The 22051-nt window shown below is 47.4% G+C and overlaps 1 protein-coding gene across 1 annotated transcript in view; it reads left to right on the plus strand.

Moving 5' to 3' along the window:
* Positions 1 to 22051, plus strand: part of LOC126252622 (uncharacterized) — a 79117-nt gene that overhangs the window by 19185 nt on the left and 37881 nt on the right. Inside the window, exon 2 of the mRNA XM_049953523.1 lies at positions 1224 to 1552. Within this exon, the coding sequence (XP_049809480.1) occupies positions 1224 to 1552 (329 nt within the window). The remainder of the gene's footprint in view (positions 1 to 1223; positions 1553 to 22051) is intronic.

A 22051-nucleotide genomic window follows, 5' to 3' on the forward strand; every position in this document is an offset into this window, starting at 1 on the left:
ATTATAAAGTGTACACGAGAACTTCGTACATAGAAATAGATAGTTTTATTATTTTAGAGTTGATGACTTAGATTTGCTGGGGTTTTATAGTTGATGATATTGATTTGCTGGGGTAGCATCTATCTAAAAAGAGGGGAACTTGTTGCACACATTATAAACACCGCATCTCTACAGTTACATGGTTGTTTTAAAGTTTCAGTAGAAAAACGAACTTGGTTTACATTCATTGATGGCTTACTCTCATCACACAGTTAGCAGTAAGTCACCATTTCGCCAAATATTGGTGAGGATAGCTTGTGATATACAAGAATGTATTTTGATACAGTCTTATTTGGATGTGATTTCTTTTCTGTCGTAGAGATAAGGGCAGTTTTGAAGTTTTTAGATCAAATTCTTTAGATGACGTCAAAAACAGGCATTGTAGGGTTGCACTAGCTGTTTGCATTTGGAAAAACAGCACTTTACTACTGCACAATGGCAACCCTCCTTCATCATGTCATATAATTGTGGATTGGCTTGTCTTCCCCATGAACCAGTTAACGAAAGAAATTTGTTCTCCAGCACATAAGGTTTCATCACTTTGACTACAATATATTAAACATTATCTTAGTATATTTGTGATATAAATAAAGTAAAAATGGAAAATAAAAAAGGTACCATATAGGAACTCGATTAGTATATTTGTAGTGTAAATAAAGTACAAATGGAAAATAAAAAAAGGTTCCATATAGGAACTCGAACCATGACCTTCAAATTATCGTCCTGTACTCTATCCACTGAGCCACCTGCTGCCTGGAAACTGTACTAATGTAAATGGCTTATGCTGTGCCTGATGTGTGTGAAAATTTTTTTCTAAATGCTTGGCCATCTGGAACTTCCACTTTTGTCACTTTCATTTCTGCCGAAGCCCTGTATATACAGTACCATAAATTTGGACGAAATTGGTGATGATGAATGGGCACAGTCCTCTTGTAAGTTAAAGCGACTTCATCTTTTAGTGGCATGGATAAAAATGGCGTCACTCGAATGAGGCGTCAGGAGTCTGTATGTTTCCACGTGCAATTTTGGTGGTGCCACTCAAGTAGCTACTTTCTTTCTAATTTTGGTGATTAAATTTAGCTGGTATAGCATTAATCAACGGAGTGATAGTTTATTGTTAATAAAGTTAATAAGTTTCTACGATTTGCATGTATTTGTATTTCACTCGTTGCACATCCCTGGAGGTTCTCATTGTGAACACCCACAGCCCAGCAGCTCGGTACGCGCGCTCAGAGTTGGTGCCAGCAGTGTGGACGCCGACGACGGTGAGGACCAAGATGGATGCACTGGAGCGGCTGTTCCCACTCAAGATGGAGCGCTTCCACAAGCCGCCGGTGCCACCGCACATGGCCGTCGCCTTCGAGGCGACACGCTACCGTGAGCTGGCACCGGCGCTCAAGGACAACCAGGACGCCATCATGCAGCTGGCATTCTTCTCATCTTCCGACGCCAAGACGGCCAAGCGCGTCGCCACCAACTACCGCGAGTTCGTCCTTACCTCCGGGAAGACTGGGTACGTCCCAACTGCCCTGCCAGCTGTCACAGTCTGTCGTCCGAGTTCAGTTCGACCCGAGAGCTTGTTAGAGCCATTTTTGTTGCCACAGTTGTCAGTCCTGTGCTCTAAATTTCGTCCCTTGTGTACAGTTAACCCATCTTCAAATGGAATCATGTATAGCTCATGCAGTATTATTACATGCAACGAAATTTTGTATGAAGAATACCTCATACAGAGTTATTACTTGCAACGAAATTTTATATCTCATGTAATGTAAAGAATACATGACTCAGTTTGAGGGTGAGTTAACGGTAAACAGGCAGCGAAATTTAGAACACGGGGCTGACAAACCTGCCAATAACAACGATTTTTATGGATCTAGGCATTGAGTCGAACCTAGCTCGGACGACAGATAAGAGTAGTTCATTCCATGCTGCCTTGACTCTACACCCGGCTATGTGAAAGCAGATGGTTGAAATCGGACCGTTCTCTAATCCCTCTAAGTGTGTGTGTAGTATCTTTCGTGGCCAGTCTTGTTTAATTTGGAGTTGTCTGTGGTTCGTAAGTATGTTATTATCAGCTTTTCCATTTATTATGAGACTGTAATTGGTTTGTGGAAGGGAAATCTCTTTGGAATGATGGTTTTCAACTTTGTCTTTGGTGGCTTTCATTTCCAGGGGTTGATTTTGATATCAGTGTCTGTGTCTTGAGTTATGAAGGCCTACTGAAAATTTTAATATTGCTTTTCATGGTTATTGTGGGGTCCTGATATTGCTGTCTTCATTTGAGTCAAGCGAAATAAGCGATTCCAGTTGTACTTTTTATTTTTTTCTTCTGTCCTGAGAAATTCGTGCGTCTCATATTTATGTCATTGTTTCGTGTGCGTAGGAGGAATTATTGTATTGTTATGTAGGCCAAGCGAAATTCAATTCCAGTTGTATGTCTCCTGTGTGACTGACATATTTCGCCTTTTTTATGTTTTCTTGGTCATAATGGTCTATCAAGTGGTCGCCTTCCTGAAGGATGTGATCGTGCTATTATTAAACGTTATTTGCAGTTGTCTTAGTAACTCGTATAAGCTATACTGCTTATCCTTTGTCCACACATTGGTGCCAACAATGGCGCCAACATTGGCCAATGTTTATGGAAGAGCACCCACACATTGGAGCCAACAATCAGTTGAATTCGAGTAGAGCCAGGGTAGAAAAGTCTGCCACACTGATCTAGGCTGGTGCATTTGTGGTATTGAGCGTGAATAATATTGCTCTGCTGTTCCTGATTCAGTTTGAAAAACTCGGCTTGGAAATAAATATGACGAAAAAGACAAGCAAACGAATGAACAAACAAATTTGGTTTCAAGATGGCAAAGACAGAAAACAAACAACATTGGTGCCAATGTTTCCTCAACATATCGATATTTACCCAACGTCCATTCATGTTTGGTCAGAGTACCGACAACAACAGAGTCATACCAACATTAAGGCCAGTGTTAGTTCCAATGCTCTTTCATCCATCCACACACTGGACAAACACTGCTGGTGTCAATGTCGACCCATTGTGTGGACCCAGCCTTGCTCGAAATATGACATTGTGGGTCAAAGCAGATGGGTGGAATTGGATTGTGCTCTAATCCCAAATTGTTCGTTACTAAGACATCACACCATCATATCAGGAGCTGAGAATGTATGTCCACCATAATGCTAACTGCAGAAGTGGAACTCCTTTGATAAGTGATGTGGCGCCACTGCAGTGTCCGCTGTTGTTGCAGGGTGCACCACCTCAGAGCACCTCTTTCTGCTGTCATGCCAAGGGCAGCAATGCAGCAGACCATCAAGGGAAAACGACGCAGCACACAGATCCTGGTGCTACAAAGATCGTCACAGTGCCAGAGCTGATGCTTGTCTTCCTGCAAACAATCCCATTTCCTTGCTCGAAGTACATAACATGGCTGCACAATCCTGCAGTGCTGGTGAAAAATATGTCTATCTTCTCAAGCAGTAATCAAATGGAGCCATTGAGCTCCTGCATAGTCCTGAGTATCTCCCTCCTGAAGCAATCAACACTGTATTTGAATTATAGTCATGGGGCATCGACAAATGCAATTAGCAACATTGCAGAATCCTAAATTGCAGTCTTGAAAGGCCAAGATCATTCAGCTGTCAAGTTCTGTTATGTAGCTGTCGACTTTTCTCCTATTCACAAACAAACAACATTCAAATGCTATTTCTGAATGAGTAACCCACTGCATAACTATTCCTTATAGGCAGAATTTAGATGGCTTTTTACTATTACCTACTTTGTGTGGTTGCTCTGCAGTACTAATTATTTGCATATATAAGCGTGCAATAAACGTCATGCAAATCTGTCTGCAAATCTGCCTGCCCCCTTTATATTGTTTCAGTTATGGTGTTTCAATTATAATAGTGTAAGAATGTGATTAACTGTCCCTCGTAGATGTGGTAATATATACTTGTCTCTTGTACTATCTTTTCAAAGCCATTGAGAAGACTGCTAAATGCCAGACATGTTTGATGGCATTACAGACAAGGCAACAATGCGCAACAACAGGCACAACACTGACCCTGGCTATAGGCATCATACCAATCTCCTGAGTCACCCTTACACCATCAGACTATGTACCATAAGTATGTGAAGCAAGTTCCTCATAATAGCTCAGGTAAAGTGTTCTCTGTCTCCTTATTGTGTCAACAATAGAAATATTTGGGGAGAACTGGCTGCTGCTGCATGGTCCAACATGAACTGCGAGTCTTAAGTTACTTTGATATGATGCTGTTCATTTGAATTGTATGCCAAGTCCAAATCTTTAATATTACATGTAATTGCCCTGTTTCTGCACATTTGTTCATTGGTAACAGCAATGGTGACTAGTTTTGACCACTATGAATGTAAATCAAAAGCTGTCAAAGGACAAAAATTTACTTGTAACAGGTATCTGCCACAAAGGTTTTGTTACAGTTATCAGACTAGTAATAGACATTTAATGTATTGAAAAACATTGAGACGCTATGTAATAAAAAGGAAATACCACAGGCTTGTTTATGTGAATATCTAGATCTTTGACACAGATTTGAGAGGATGGGAGTGTGTTACTGATCAATTTGTTGGATAAATGCACATTTCAAGCACTGTTCGCCAGCAGATACGATTTCTACATTGCAGTCTGAGTCATCATCTATGTTACACAGATTCTGCAATGATTGTGTTAATCTTGAAGTGGTCACAAAAGGAAGACTTGCGATATGGATGGGTGTAGAATATTGAATACGTGATCCGTATGTAGAGTAACACAACTTTATTGAAGACAATGAATACAAGACAGCCATACATGAACAGAGCAAGTTGAAGCAGTCAGAGTGAGACCACAAAGTCACTCTCGCTTGTCTGTGATGTGGTTGCTATGGTTGACAGCCACCAGCACTGCAGAGCATGAGGCATGATATGAAGGAGCGACGCCGAAGTCATGAAGGCGACATGGCAATTTGTTGGCAGTTGGCATTGGGCATCGTGTGTGGCAGCTTTACCTGACCAGCCATGTCTTGGCTGGCCTGGAAGGGAGGCTCAGCTGGACATTTCTCACAGGTATGAATCTCTTCTGACTAACCATGTCTTGGCTGGGGTAGGAACCATGAATGGCTCGAACGTTTCTCGTAGGTGGTGAGGCACAGATGTGCATGACCAGTCATGCTGTGGCTGGTGCTTTCATGAGATACGACTGCAGCATTTCTCCAAGTCGCAGTGAGTATTGTGCAAATTCTGAACAGGCGGTATATCTGTGGTTGACTTGTGAAAAGTCTTATGTGTCCGCACAGGACACCAATAGTGCAACTGAAGAGGGGGTGGAATGTCAGTGGTAAGGATGTCAGCATGTAGAGGCCATGCATACCAAAGGCATTCTAATGCAACCAGAGTGATAACATGTGTTGAGAGGATGGTGCAGTTGATATGAGTGGCTAATTTATTAACTAGTGTGAACTTCAATGTGCATGGCCTGTGCAGTGACTGTCCACAATTGGTTTGAGGGGGAGAGGAGGCAGAAATACTGGACATTGATCCATTTTGGGTCATGGTTGAAGTCAGTGTAGATGGAGATGCAGTCATAGAGTTCATCATTGTTATGTTGAACTTGTGTCAGGAAGAGGCGATGAAGCTGTTGGTGACAGCTGGAAGTGAATAGTGCAACTGACAGTGGACACATGTGTGTCTTGTTGTGTTCAGTTCCTCCAATGTGTCCTTAATGTGGTATTGCAGAGCATCATCAGCCTGTGTTAGGTGTCAGGTTATTGAATGCGAAACCCCATGAATATTACCATTGGTGTAAGTGACGTCATATGAAGATCAGCAGCAGACAATGGTTGAGCTTATGAATGGTGGGCTCCATGTGGTCCCCAAGATAAAGATGCAGTAAAAGATACATTAGTCCATGCACGGTTTGCATTAAATAGTTTAAAGGTTAATAAAGTTGAAGAAAGCCATGTTGCTGTTGCAACTGAAAAAGTTATTTCTAAGGAAGTAAGCAAAGTAAATACAATGTGGTCTACGGAAAACAGAACCATTAAGAGTATAAATAGTAAATTGCATAAAAATAAAGTGATCGTTACTAAAGCCGATAAAGGGAACACTGTAATTGTAGGTAGCAAAGATGAATACATTATGAAAACTAAAGAGTTTTTTGCTAATAATAATATTGTGAGAATTGAGAAAGATCTTACTGGTGAAGCACAGAAAAAACTTAATGATAGGTTAAAAAGATATAAAGATATTTTTACGCCGTTTGAGAAGCTGACTTTGCGAAACATGAACCCACAGACACCTACTTTAAGGGCCCAACTTAAGGTCCACAAAGAAGGGTGCCCTGTGAGACCAATCGTGAACATTATAGGGGGTCCCTTCAGTAAAATTGCACGAAAATGTTTAAACACATTAAAAAAAAAAAAAAACACTTTCAATTCCGTAAACAATTTTCCGTGAAGAATAGTAAACAATTAATTGAGCAGGTTAAAAACATCCCCACTACAGCTAGTATGAAGCTGTTATCTCTGGATATTGTGAATTTATACACTAATATCCCGATAGATGAGACTATTGATATTATGAAAAGTAATTTAATGATGAGTAATTTGATAGACAATGAAATTGAGGAGTTAATAGACCTTTTGTCTCTTATGCTCAAATACAATTTATTCCGGTTCAATGACGAAATTTATGTGCAAAAAGACGGTCTCAGTATGGGAAACGCGATTTCTGGTTTTTCAGCTAACATGTTCATCTATCACCTTGAAACCAGATGGTTTCATGAGAATGTTGAGTTGGCAAAGAAAATTGTCTTTTACGTTAGGTACATTGATGATACATTATTGCTTGTGATTGGCGATGAAAATGACATTCACGAAATTGTATCCTCTTAACGCTTTACATGCTAAAATAAAGTTCACATACGAACTTGAAAGGAATGGGTTATTAGTTTTTTGGATCTATACATAAGGAATAGTGACGGAAGGCTTCATTATGGCATATTTCGAAAAAAGACATATACTGACTGTATCATAAACTATCATTCAGCCCACCCTAAGCGGCATAAAAAGGCGTTTTTCAGATTTGCATTTAATCGTGTTTTCTGTACCCCACTTTCTGAAGAGGATCGTAAAACAATGTTAGATATTATTTTTTCCGTAGCTAAATCAAATGATTATCCACTTCCGTTTGTTCAACAAATTTATGAAAAATTTGCCAATAAATATAAAGACATGGGAGCAAATGAAGTAATTGTAGGGAAAAATGAAGCAATGAAATATATTTCTTTACCATATTATGGGGCAGTTAGTCTTAAAGTTGCAGCTATTTCTTTTTCAACTAAGAACAATTTGGGACAAATTTCAAATCATGGCGTAGGTAAAGTAAAAATTTTACATCATTCAGGGGTTTACAAAATACTTTGTCCAAGATGTAAAGCATGTTATGTAGGTCAGATTGGACGAAAAATTGAAACTAGATTTGCTGAACATGTCGCCATTGACAGAAAGGATGCGGCTGATAGGTCGAATTTTGCAGCCCACATTATAAATAGTAGACATGAACTTCCTCGATTTGAGACGCATGTGAGGTTATTACATAGAGCAGAAAAGGGGAATTATCTTGATTTGCTAGAGGATATGGAGATATTTCGTCATCATAGATCAGCTTGCGTGTGCCTTCTCAATGAGCAGGTGAATGTGAGGAGAGTTCATTTTTGGGAGCTCTTTGCCGCGCATTTGCTTGATGGGAAGGGAAATGATAAGACAAGGAAAGACGAGAGAGGAGTAGATAAATAGATTAGTAATACGAATTATGTTATTGTGACTACGTTGGCATTGACGCCCTTTAATTTTGCTTTTACCGCCTTGTCGGCTGCACCAACAGACATATCGTGATTTATAAAGGATGGGGCCCCTCCACGCGCACACCAACGTGGTGACCAAACCAAAAGTTCTCCTGTCACCTCCGTATAACATGTTAGTTTTTGAATCAGGAGTCACAGGATGCGGGCTGTGATGTTATCCATGTGTATGGGTAAGATTACTCATTAACATGGTCCAGCAGGAGATAGAAAGTGGACGAAGGCGATCGAAGGATAGCGGTTGTAATGGCAGAGGAAAAAAGTGCCAAGGCAAGCGCCAAGGGAAAAAAACCTCTGCGACAGTACGACGGGTAGTAAGGGCAGTAGCGGCTTGCTATCTGCGACAGTGCATGCATGGTGTGGTTATGTTAGTGCGAGGTATCGTGCATCGTTACCTTTGTCGTTGCTGGAGCTCGTTGCGGTACTTGCTGCAGTTGCTGCGTCCCTGCAACAGTTCAAGGTCGTTGTACATTTACATCTACATCTACATTCATACTCCGCAAGCCACCCAACGGTGTGTGGCGGAGGGCACCTTACGTGCCACTGTCATTACCTCCCTTTCCTGTTGCAGTCGCGTATGGTTCGCGGGAAGAACGACTGTCTGAAAGCCTCCGTGCGCGCTCTAATCTCTCTAATTTTACATTCGTGATCTCCTCGGGAGGTATAAGTAGGGGGAAGCAATATACTCGATACCTCATCCAGAAACGCACCCTCTCGAAACCTGGCGAGCAAGCTACACCGCGATGCAGAGCGCCTCTCTTGCAGAGTCTGCCACTTGAGTTTGCTAAACATCTCCGTAACGATATCACGGTTACCAAATAACCCTGTGACGAAACGCGCCGCTCTTCTTTGGATCTTCTCTATCTCCTCTGTCAACCCGATCTGGTACGGATCCCACACTGATGAGCAATACTCAAGTATAGGTCGAACGAGTGTTTTGTAAGCCACCTCCTTTGTTGCTGGACTACATTTTCTAAGCACTCTCCCAATGAATCTCAACCTGGTACCCGCCTTACCAACAATTAATTTTATATGATCATTCCACTTCAAATCGTTCCGCACGCTTACTCCCAGATATTTTACAGAAGTAACTGCTACCAGTGTTTGTTCCGCTATCATATAATCATACAATAAAGGATCCTTCTTTTTATGTATTCGCAATACATTACATTTGTCTATGTTAAGGGACAGTTGCCACTCCCTGCACCAAGTGCCTATCCGCTGCAGATCTTCCTGCATTTCGCTACAATTTTCTAATGCTGCAACTTCTCTGTATACTACAGCATCATCCGCGAAAAGCCGCATGGAACTTCCGACACTATCTACTAGGTCATTTATATATATTGTGAAAAGCAATGGTCCCATAACACTCCCCTGTGGCACGCCAGAGGTTACCTTAACGTCTGTAGACGTCTCTCCATTGATAACAACATGCTGTGTTCTGTTTGCTAAAAACTCTTCAATCCAGCCACACAGCTGGTCTGATATTCCGTAGGCTCTTACTTTGTTTATCAGGCGACAGTGCGGAACTGTATCGAACGCCTTCCGGAAGTCAAGAAAAATAGCATCTACCTGGGAGCCTGTATTTAATATTTTCTGGGTCTTATGAACAAATAACGCGAGTTGGGTCTCACACGATCGCTGTTTCCGGAATCCATGTTGATTCCTACATAGTAGATTCTGGGTTTCCAAAAACGACATGATACTCGAGCAAAAAACATGTTCTAAAATTCTACAACAGATCGACGTCAGAGATATAGGTCTATAGTTTTGCGCATCTGCTCGACGACCCTTCTTGAAGACTGGGACTACCTGTGCTCTTTTCCAATCATTTGGATCCCTCCGTTCCTCTAGAGACTTGCGGTACACGGCTGTTAGAAGGGGGGCAAGTTCTTTCGCGTACTCTGTGTAGAATCGAATTGGTATCCCGTCAGGTCCAGTGGACTTTCCTCTGTTGAGTGATTCCAGTTGCTTTTCTATTCCTTGGACACTTATTTCGATGTCAGCCATTTTTTCGTTTGTGCGAGGATTTAGAGAAGGAACTGCAGTGCGGTATTCCTCTGTGAAACAGCTTTGGAAAAAGGTGTTTAGTATTTCAGCTTTACGCGTGTCATCCTCTGTTTCAATGCCATCATCATCCCGGAGTGTCTGGATATGCTGTTTCGAGCCACTTACTGATTTAACGTAAGACCAGAACTTCCTAGGATTTTCTGTCAAGTCTGTACATAGAATTTTACTTTCGAATTCACTGAACGCTTCTCGCATAGCCCTCCTTACGCTAACTTTGACATCGCTTAGCTTCTGTTTGTCTGAGAGGTTTTGGCTGCGTTTAAACTTGGAGTGAAGCTCTCTTTGCTTTCGCAGTAGTTTCCTAACTTTGTTGTTGTACCACGGTGGGTTTTTCCCGTCCCTCACAGTTTTACTCGGCACGTACCTGTCTAAAACGCATTTTACGATTGCCTTGAACTTTTTCCATAAACACTCAACATTGTCAGTGTCGGAACAGAAATTTTCGTTTTGATCTGTTAGGTAGTCTGAAATCTGCCTTCTATTACTCTTGCTAAACAGATAAACCTTCCTCCCTTTTTTTATATTCCTATTAACTTCCATATTCAGGGATGCTACAACGGCCTTATGATCACTGATTCCCTGTTCTGCACTTACAGAGTCGAAAAGTTCGGGTCTGTTTGTTATCAGTAGGTCCAAGATGTTATCTCCACGAGTCGGTTCTCTGTTTAATTGCTCGAGGTAATTTTCGGATAGTGCACTCAGTATAATGTCACTCGATGTTCTGTCCCTACCACCCGTCCTAAACATCTGAGTGTCCCAGTCTATATCTGGTAAATTGAAATCTCCACCTAAGACTATAACATGCTGAGGAAATTTATGTGAAATGTATTCCAAATTTTCTCTCAGTTGTTCTGCCACTAACGCTGCTGAGTCGGGAGGTCGGTAAAAGGAGCCAATTATTAACCCAGCTCGGTTGTTGAGTGTAACCTCCACCCATAATAATTCACAGGAACTATCCACTTCTACTTCACTACAGGATAAACTACTACTAACAGCGACGAACACTCCACCACCGGTTGCATGCAATCTATCCTTCCTAAACACCGTCTGTACCTTTGTAAAAATTTCGGCAGAATTTATCTCTGGCTTAAGCCAGCTCTCTGTACCTATAACGATTTCAGCTTCGGTGCTTTCTATCAGCGCTTGAAGTTCCGGTACTTTACCAACGCAGCTTCGACAGTTTACAATTACAATACCGATTGCTGCTTGGTCCCCGCATGTCCTGACTTTGCTCCGCACCCTTTGAGGCTGTTGCCCTTTCTGTACTTGCCCGAGGCCATCTAACCTAAAAAACCGCCCAGTCCACGCCACACAACCCCTGCTACCCGTGTAGCCGCTAACTGCGTGTAGTGGACTCCTGACCTATCCAGCGGAACCCGAAACCCCGCCACACTATGGCGCAAGTCGAGGAATCTACAGCCCACATGGTCGCAGAACCGTCTCAGCCTCTGATTCAGACCCTCCACTCTGCTCTGTACCAAAGGTCCGCAGTCAGTCCTGTCGACGATGCTGCAGATGGTGAGCTCTGCTTTCATCCTGCTAGCGAGACTGGCAGTCTTCACCAAATCAGATAGCCGCCGGAAGCCAGAGAGGATTTCCTCCGATCCATAGCGACACACATCATTGGTGCCGACATGAGCGACCACCTGCAGATGGGTGCACCCTGTACCCTTCATGGCATCCGGAAGGACCCTTTCCACATCTGGAATGACTCCCCCCAGTATGCACACGGAGTGCACATTGGTTTTCTTCCCCTCTCTTGCTGCCATTTCCCTAAGGGGCCCCATTACGCGCCTGACGTTGGAGCTCCCAACTACCAGTAAGCCCACCCTCTGCGACCGCCCGGATCTTGCAGACTGAGGGGCAACCTCTGGAACAGGACAAGCAGCCATGTCAGGCTGAAGATCAGTATCAGCCTGAGACAGAACCTGAAACCGGTTCGTCAGACAAACTGGAGAGGCCTTCCGTTCAGCCCTCCGGAATGTCTTTCGCCCCTTGCATCACCTAGAGACGACCTCCCACTCTACCACAGGTGAGGGATCCGCCTCAAAGCGGGCAGTATCCCGGGCAACCACAGTCTTAGTCCGATCGGGGGATGCGTGGGACGAGCTGGCCGTCCCCGACAAACCCCCATCCGGACCCCCACAGTGATGCCCATTGGCAACAGCCTCAAGCTGTGTGACCGAAGCCAACACTGCCTGAAGCTGGGAGCGAAGGGATGCCAACTCAGCCTGCATCCGAACACAGCAGTTGCAGTCCCTATCCATGCTAAAAACTGATTTGCAAAGAACGTCTGAACTAATCTACAGAGAGCGCAAACAAATCGACAAAATTTAAACGGTTATTAAAATACAAGATTGCCTAGTAAATGCAGTAATGCTGCTACTTGCGCACTGCTGACACACTGCTCGGCGGCGGAAGGAGACTACGCGATTTTACACTATTCAGGTACGAAAACGCGATGCTACAACTCTCAAATACTATAATACGCCCGAAATTTATGTATCAAACAATGCAAGTACCAAAAACACTCAAAGAAATTAAGAATTAAACTATGTAACAAATGAGTGAGCTAGGAGTATACGACTTGCTGCTGCAGCTGCTTATCCAGCTTATCGGTCATAGATCGGCTCACAGACGGTATAGGGTGTGTGTGTGGTTGGTTTGCGTGCTGTGTACAGTACGGTTTCCCTGCGGTTGCCTGTTTTTTGGCTGGTCGAACACCTGGGGTTGCCAGTAATAGCTGTGTTGCAGGGGCTCGCCAGTACTGTCGTGTTAGCGTTCAATGGACCATAGATGTTTAGTTCCTAGCCAGTAGTGTCTTTGGTCTGTTATGCTTCCATCTATGGTTGTGGTCGTAGTTACCCAGAGAAAGGATAAACGGGTTGCGCGAGTGTCTCGTGTTATTGTACAGTCGTGCAGAGAGTTTTTGGAATACCTGCAAGATAGTATCTAGCCGGTATTCCTGGTGAAGGTCCGCGATGCATGTGTAGCGCGGAGTGTTGCTTCTGATTTTGAGTACTTTGTTCTGTATGAGCTGCAGACGGCGCAGGCGAGTTGGCGCAGCGTATCCCCAGACAGGAGCTGCGTACGTCATCAGGGGTCGAATGAGTGTCATGTACATGGACCTAGACACCCTCCAGTTCAGTGTACTACGCCTGTTAAGCATAGGGTAGAGTTGTTTGATCCTCGCGTTAGCTTTGTTGGTTACGTGTTGAATGTGGTCCCCCCAGAGTAGTTTCCTGTCCAGCCAGACACCGAGGTATTTGACCTTCTCGCGGAAACGTATTGGGCGTGTGTGTAGTGTTATTGGGTTGCAGTGCTGATGTTTGCGCAGCTGCTTCGGTCTTCTAGTGAACAGAACGGCCTCGCACTTGTCGACGTTTACTCTAACACGCCATTTCACCAGCCAAGGCTCCGCCGTTCTGAGTGCAGTCTGTAGTCGTGAATTAATGTTAGACGGCTTCCAATCTTGCGCAAGGATGGCGGTGTCATCCACATAGATTGCTACCGTCGTGTTGTGTGTAGCTGGGAGGTTGTTAATGTAGATGTTAAACAGTAAGGGCCCTAGGATGCTTCCTTGGGGTACTCCTGCCTGGATACCATGTCGTGTCGATTGTTTGCCCTGCACGTCGGTGTTGAAACTCCTGTCCATGAGATATGAGTGTATGAGACGTACGAGTCCGTGGGGGAACCCTGCGTCGCTAAGTCTGCGTATTAGGCCGTTGTGCCATAGAAGATTGAAAGCCTTTTCGATGTCCAGGAACACCGCCCCAGTCGCTTTGTTTGTGTTGTATCCGTGTGTTATACACTCCTGGAAATTGAAATAAGAACACCGTGAATTCATTGTCCCAGGAAGGGGAAACTTTATTGACACATTCCTGGGTCAGATACATCACATGATCACACTGACAGAACCACAGGCACATAGACACAGGCAACAGAGCATGCACAGTGTCGGCACTAGTACAGTGTATATACACCTTTCGCAGCAATGCAGGCTGCTATTCTCCCATGGAGACGATCGTAGAGATGTTGGATGTAGTCCTGTGGAACGGCTTGCCATGCCATTTCCACCTGGCGCCTCAGTTGGACCAGCGTTCGAGCTGGACGTGCAGACCGCGTGAGACGACGCTTCATCCAGTCCCAAACATGCTCAATGGGGGACAGATCCGGAGATCTTGCTGGCCAGGGTAGTTGACTTACACCTTCTAGAGCACGTTGGGTGTCACGGGATACATGCGGACGTGCATTGTCCTGTTGGAACAGCAAGTTCCCTTGCCGGTCTAGGAATGGTAGAACGATGGGTTCGATGACGGTTTGGATGTACCGTGCACTATTCAGTGTCCCCTCGACGATCACCAGTGGTGTACGGCCAGTGTAGGAGATCGCTCCCCACACCATGATGCCGGGTGTTGGCCCTGTGTGCCTCGGTTGTATGCAGTCCTGATTGTGAGACGGTTGCGAATGGTCCTCGCCGATACCCCAGGAGCAACAGTGTCCCTAATTTGCTGGGAAGTGGTGGTGCGGTCCCCTACGGCACTGCGTAGGATCCTACGGTCTTGGCGTGCATCCGTGCGTCGCTGCGGTCCGGTCCCAGGTCGACGGGCACGTGCACCTTCCGCCGACCACTGGCGACAACATCGATGTACTGTGGAGACCTCACGCCCCACGTGTTGAGCAGTTCGGCGGTACGTCCACCCGGTCTCCCGCATGCCCACTATACGCCCTCGCTCAAAGTCCGTCAACGGCACATACGGTTCACGTCCACGCTGTCGCGGCATGCTACCAGTGTTAAAGACTGCGATGGAGCGCCGTATGCCACGGCAAACTGGCTGACACTGACGGCGGCGGTGCACAAATGCTGCGCAGCTAGCGCCATTCGACGGCCAACACCGCGGTTCCTGGTGTGTCCGCTGTGCCGTGCGTGTGATCATTGCTTGTACAGCCCTCTCGCAGTGTCCGGAGCAAGTATGGTGGGTCTGACACACCGGTGTCAATATGTTCTTTTTTCCATTTCCAGGAGTGTATATTCAACGACGTGGAGGAGTTGTTGTGTTGTTGAGTGGTGATTCCTGAAACCGAATTGCTCCGGTCTCAGGGTGTCGTTTGTGATACAGTGCCTGGTGAGACGTTTTAATATTACCTTCTCAACGATCTTGCTGAGCGCGCTCAGAAGACTGATGGGTCGATAATTTTGTGGGAGGGAGTGGTCTTTCCCCGGCTTCCTCAACATCAGGACCTTGGCCGTCTTCCAAAAGGCGGGGAAGTGTTGGTGCTTGAGTATGGCATTCGTGATGTGTGTTAGGTAGTCTACAGCTTTGTCCGTGAACTCCTGGAGGACACGGTTTTGAATGCCATTGTGACCAGGGGCCTTCCTAGCGGTGGTATGCATGATGGCCCATTTGACTTCAGCTGTGCTAGCTTGTCGGATGATGTTGCGCGCTGGTTGGGCCAAAATGCGTGTGACCTCCTGGTCCATAGCAAGTGTGAACGCTGGGTCTGAGGGATCCAGGTTCGGTTTGAATGACGCTGCGAATGTGAGGGCCATCAGTTCCGCTTTTTCTTCCGCAGAATATGCTGGTTCGTAGGGCCCTTGTAACGTGGGGGTGTACAGTTTCTCCCTGGTGAAGTGTCAGGCCAGCTGCCACACGCCAGATCGCGTGGTGTCCAGCCCTTCGAGTTTCTGGTCCCCCTGTTGTGTCTTAAATGTTTGTATTTTTTCCCGGATTATACCCTGGAGCCTGTTAATGTGCTGTTTGAAGTGCTGGCGCTTGGTACGCTGCCAGTGTCTCCTGAGGCGGTTCCTCATTGAGATTAGGCCCAGGATCTCCTGGGGCAGGGCAGCACTGTGTTGTGGTGTGCGGATTGGTATGGTGTCGGCTATTGCGTCCTGGACGGCGCCGGTGAGGGTTTCAACTGCCTCATCAATTTGGGCTGTCTCGTTAATCTCGTGGGTGGGTGGGATGCAACTGTCAAGCGTTTCCTTGAACTGGGTCCAATTCGCGCGCCTGTAGTCTAACATCCTGCGTTGTTCCATGTGCTGCAGTGTTTCTTTAATGTACAGTATAACGGGTTGGTGATTTGAGGGCAGATCGTTTTCAATGGCAATGTTGAGTGTCGTTGTTACGCCCTTGATGAGGGCCATGTCTAACACGTCTGGCCTGTGTCCCCTCCGGTAGTGAATGTGCGTCGCTTCGGTCGGCGCTAGTGTGATGTAGTTTCGTCCTAGTGCGTGTTCGTATACTTTCTTACCGTTGGAGTTTCGTATTCGTGAGTTCCAGTCCGGGTGTTTTGCGTTAAGATCTCCAGCGCCGATTATGTGCGGTGATATGTTGAGTATTGTGCTGATGTCGCGTGTTTTGATGTTTTTAGGGCTGTTGTATACTGACACCAGTGTAGTGTAGTCTCCATTGAACATTACCCTGACAGCGGTTGCCTCTAGTTTTTCACGTTCAGGGAGCACTATGTTTGTGTGTTCTATGTCTTTGTGTATGATGATGGCTGTTCCGCCATGACCGGAGCCGTCCAGTCGGTCGGTACGATAGACGCAGTAGCCGGTGAAGTTTAGTTGGTTGCGTGGTTTGAGCTGTTTCGCTCAGTAGTGCGATAAGGATACCCTTACGCTCCATGAGCGAGGCAAATTCCGCCCTTTTGTTGTTGATCCCGTCTGCATTCCAGAACAGGATCTGTGTCAGTGTCTGGTTGTTTGCGATGGGGGCCGGGTGTGGCGTGTTATCCATGTATGGGTGTAAACAGTGTGGTGAACGCTGTTTGTATGGCGGCCCAGTACTGCCCAGGTTGAGCAGTTATGAGCCGTGTGACGAGTGTGGTGACGGCCACCGCGAACTTGTTAAAGATCTGAGCGGTCGTGTGATGGGGGAATATTGTTGCCAATGAACGCTCAAGTGTTGTGTTGGTGTTGTGTGTGTCGACCTGTTGCTCGGTTTGGTGTTGGCGGCCGCTGGTGCGGGTGTTGGCGTTCTGTGTGGGCTGGCGCTTGTGTTGTTGTTATGTGGAACATTTTGAGGTGCCTGTGTTACAGATGTGGTGACGGGTAGAGTAGTGTGTGTGTGCTGGTATCACTGGCTTGCTGATTGTGTGTCTGTGTGTCAGTGTTTTGTTGTTGTTAGGTACTTTGTTGTGGTGCTCGTGTGTTCCCACTCCTGTTACCTCGTGGTCGCCTACGCCTTCTCTGGGTTTTTGGTTCTGGGGGTCCTTGTGTAAGTGTGTCTTCCTGTGTGTCGTGTGTAGGTCCGCAGGCAGTGGCTTCAGGGGGTGGGGCTGTGTTGTTTTTGGGGACTGGTGTCGGTACCGGTGTGGCTGTAGTGTTGCATGTTGGCTGGGACGACTGTGTTGTTGTCGCAGCGGTTGTGTTAGGTGTGTGTGCTGGGCGCAGAGGTTCTGCGGCCTGCTCCGCTCCTCCAGGGCGTGTAGCCATGGCGAACGATACACCGTTCCTAACAGGGTTTGGTGCGGGCCTTGGACGTGTAATGACGTTGGGTGGCTTCGACTTTTGATTTTTGCGCCTCTGTGCCTCTTTGTACACGTCGCAGCCCCTGTAGTTGGTCGCATGGCCTTGGCCACAGTTGGCGCAATGGCGTATGTTTTCGTGGATTAGTGTGCAGGCGTTGGATGTGTGTTTGGCAGCGCATCCGCGGCAACGGGGTGCCAGGCTGCAGCGGAGGGCCGAATGACTGAACCGCTGGCAGTTGTTACATTGTTGGGGGACTTGTGGTGGTTCGTATATCTCTACCCTTACGTCCATCCGCAGAAGACTTTATCTGCAGAAGGCCGCGGGAGGCGGCCGCGTCGGCCATCTCGACCAGGTAGTGTGGTAGACGATGGTGGGAGCGGAAGCCCGTCATCCTGGAAGCACTTTTACAGTCGAATCCTAGGAAGTTGAGCGCCGCTTGTACTGTAGTGTTTGGGGTATTGGAGTCCACTCCCTTTACCTCGTACTGCTGTGTTCAGTCTTCAGCAGTCCTGTACGTATAATGTTTGATCCCCTTTTCTTTGAGGAAGATAAGGAGATCTTTATATTCGTTGTTAGTTGACACGTACACGAAGGCCCTATGCCCAAAGTACTTCGTGTGTAGCGTGCAAGGTGTGTGCCTTTCTGCGAATGTTGTGTTGAGGACACTAAGGTCCCCATAGTTTTGTATTACAACTGGGGGAAAACCAGTCTTCTGATGTGTGGGCGTAGCTGCGGTTGGTGTTACTGTGGTGTTGCTGACCGCAGGTCGGGTCGTGTTGTTGTGTTAGTGTTCCTAACTGGAGGTGTGGGTTTCGGTGTAGGCAGCAGTGCCTTTCGGCTACCTTGCGAGTGTGGTTGCTCGCTTGTTTGTGTGCTGTTTCTCGGTTTGCTTCGTGAGCCCTCCACCTGCCAGGGCCCAGTGTAATGGTGTTCTGTGTCCGCATCTGCAGCTGCTGGTTCTGCCGTTGGAGTCACCCAGTTGCAGGTGAATGTAGCGTGAGGTGGAGGGTATTTGTACACGTGGGGGAATCACTTGGGCTGCAGAAGTCGGTTATTAATCGACGCTGGTTCAGCAGTTCCTGTGCTACATATCGCGAGTTTTTTTTTTTTTTTCTTCTTCTTTACTGTATTTCAATTCCCCATCGGGGCGGGCTGTCCGCAGCATATGCGCTGCTCTTCAGCCGAAAGACATAGAACAAACAATAGAAGACATTTAAAAACAACAAAGGAGAGAATAAGGTGAACATAGATATAAAAAAAGGGGGAACATCATGGAAGGCAATAGACAAAAAAACGGAGTGACTGTAAAATGGAGATAAAAAACTGCTTAAAAGTAGCACACACAAAAAGCCACACACTGCGACAATTAAAAGAACACAAGGCACAGTATGACTGGAGCATAAAAGGTATCGTCGGATGGTGTAGCACATAAACACTGACGGCGAACCTCAAGGCAGTACACAATTAAAATCACACCTCTTGACACACAGGAGAAACAGCACTAAACACAACACTGATCTGGCACACTGACGATGATCAAAACAGAGGATCTGCCAGGCGCTAGGAGATGAGGGAGACCTGAAGAAGGGAGGGAGGGGAAGAGATGGGGGAGATGAGTGGGGGGCGCGATGGAGAGGGCCAGGTTGGGAGGGATGTGGGAAGGAAAGAGGCAAGTATGGGGTGCAGGGTCTCGGGGGAGGGGGGGAAAGGAGGAAAATCTGCTCTGGGGGATGGAGGGAAGAGGAAAAAGGGGGCCCTGGGGAGGGGGGGGGACAAGGCCAGGTTATAGTTGGAAGGAAGGGTAGATGTCACGGCGAAGTTCGTCATCCGGGAGGGGGAGGCGTTGGAAATTGCCCTGATGAAGGAGATGGGTGGTGTGGAGGTGGAGAGAGGGAGGGATACAGCGATAGAGGCGCGGCAACGGGCGGGCGGTGGAGAGGAAGGAGGAAACCAGAGGGTGGGGGAGATCAAGCCTGTGGACAATGTAAAGGATGCAGAGATGTTGGAGGAACAGGAGGAGGTGGGGGAAGGGGATCAGTTCATACAGGAGCCGTGTGGGGGAAGGAAGGCAGATACGGAAGGCAAGGCGGAGCACATGGTGTTCAAGGATTTGGAGGGCTTAGCAAAAGCGGGTGGGGGCGGAGATCCAGGCAAAGCTGCCGTAACAGAGGATAGGACGGATGAGGGATTTGTAGGTGTGGAGGATGCTAGAAGGATGCAATCCCCATGTCCGGCCAGACAGGAGTTTCAGAAGGCGGAGGCGGGAATGGGCTTTCTGCTGGACGGTCTGGAGATGAGGGGTCCAGGTGAGGTGTCGGTCGAGGGTGAGGCCAAGGTATTTCAGGGTGGGGGGTCAGCTGGATGGAATGACCATAAAGGGTGAGGTAGAAATCATGGAGGCGAAAGGAGCGAGTGGTGTGGCCTATGATGATTGCCTGGGTTTGGAGGGGTTGATACGGAGGAACCACTGGTTACACCAAGTGGTGAACTGGTTAAGGTGGGTTTGGAGGGTACGTTGAGACCGTTGAAGGGTAGGATAGAGAGCCAGGAAGGCGGTGTCATCAGCATACTGGAGAAGGCGGACTGGTGGGGGTGGCTTGGGCATATCAGCTGTATACAAGAGATAAAGGAGAGGGGAGAGGACAGAACCCTGGGGGACGCCAGCCGTGGGGTAAAAGATACGGGAGTTGGTGTTGTGGAGGTTGACATAGGAAGGACGGTGCGAGAGGAAGGAAGCGACCAGATGGACAAAACTGATAGGCAGGGCGTAGGTTTGCAGTTTAAAGAGGAGACCGGGATGCCATACACGGTCATAGGCATTTTGGAGGTCAAGGGAAACAAAAATGGCGGAGTGACGGGAGTTGAGCTGGAGGGACAGAAGGTGAACAAGGTTGAGGAGTTGGTCTTCAGCAGAGAAGGAGGGTCGGAAGTCACACTGGGTAAGGGGGAGGAGGTGGTGTTGAGCAAGGTGCTGATGGATACGGTGGGAGAGGATGGATTCAAAGACCTTACTGAAGACGGAGGTGAGGCAGATGGGACGATAGGAAGAGGCGGCAGAAGGGGTTTTGTTGGGTTTGAGGAATAAGAGGATGTGGGAGGTCTTCCACAGGTCAGGGTAGAAGCCAGTAGAGAGGATGACATTATAGAGATGGGCGAGGACAGTCAGCAAGGAATAGGGGCTTTCTCAAAGGTGACGGTAGGTGACACAGTCGTGACCAGGGGCCGTGTTGCGTTTGGACCGGAGGATAAGTTTAATGTCTTGTGCTGCAATGAGAGTGTTTATGTCTGAGGGGGGCAACTGCCCCAAGTACTGGAGACTAGGAGCAAGTGGAGCGACCGAGGTATCGGCACGTTCCATGACGGTGGGGAAAAGAGAATAATCAAAGTGGGGATCATCTGGGATGGAGAAGACCTCGGAAAGGTGGGAAGCAAAGTGGTTGGCCTTACTGAGGATGTCAGGAAGGGGGCGATCGTTATGGAGAAGGGGGTAGTGGGGAGCGGAAAGGGAACCGGTAAGGCGATGGAAGGCGGACCAGTACTTGGAGGAGTTGATAGGGAGGGTGGCGTTGAGTCGTGTGCAGGTCTGGCGCCAGTCTCGGCGTTTCGTTGCTGTAATAAGGTTCCGTACGTGTCACTGTATTTGCCGGTGGCGTTGGAGTGTATCCCTGTCACGAGTGCGCAGGATGGAGCAATAAAGGCGGCGGGATTCACAGAGGAGGAGGACAGCCTGCGGAGGGAGAGTGGGACGGTGTGGGTGGATGGTTTTAGTAGGAACATGGGCCTCCACGGCGTCAGTAATTACCTTCTGAAGGAAGGACGAGGCGTGGATGATGTCAGGATGGCGATAGGTAAGAGGGTGGCTTTCGACCTGGGTGGAGATGCAGTCCCGGTAGGCATCCCAGTTGGCACAGTGATAGTCATGGAAGACCTTGGGAGGGGGTGCAGGGTGCGGAGTCAGAGGGGGGTGGTGAGCAGACGTTATGGTGAGAAGGACAGGGAGGTGATCGCTACCTGTGGGGTCAAGGATGGCGACAGCGATACGCCCAAGGAGGTTAGCGGAGGCAATGACAACATCGAGGGTGGTGTCACTTTCGGGTCGGGTGTGCTGGGGAAGGGGAACAAGGTCACTGGATTGTGGAGAGGATCTGATGCCACCGCCGAAGGGCAGCAGGAGTGCGGTTATGGATGTTGAAGTCGGCGGCAACCACATAGGTGGAGAAGGTGCGGTCAATGTGTGAGATGAAGTCATAAGGAAGAGGAACAGTGGAGTGGACATAGATGGTGGCACAGGTAATGGTGAGCGAGGGGAAGAAGACGCTAAGGATAAGGTGTTCAGTGGGGTCATTGAGGACAGGTTGTGGCTGGACGGGGATATGCTTAAGGTGGCCAATCGCGACTCCACCCTGTGCACGAGGACCAGGAGCGTCAGTGCGGTGGAGGAGATAGGGAGAGGTGTGGATAGAATGGTGGGGCTGGAGAAAGGTTTCGTTCAAGATGAAGGTGTCGACCTGGTGGTGGGAGAGGGTGTGCATGAGGAGGTATTTGTTGGAGCGGAAGGAGCGAATGCTCTGGAAGA

The sequence above is a fragment of the Schistocerca nitens genome, chromosome 4, assembly GCF_023898315.1.
Source record: "Schistocerca nitens isolate TAMUIC-IGC-003100 chromosome 4, iqSchNite1.1, whole genome shotgun sequence".
Classification (NCBI taxonomy): domain Eukaryota; kingdom Metazoa; phylum Arthropoda; class Insecta; order Orthoptera; family Acrididae; genus Schistocerca; species Schistocerca nitens.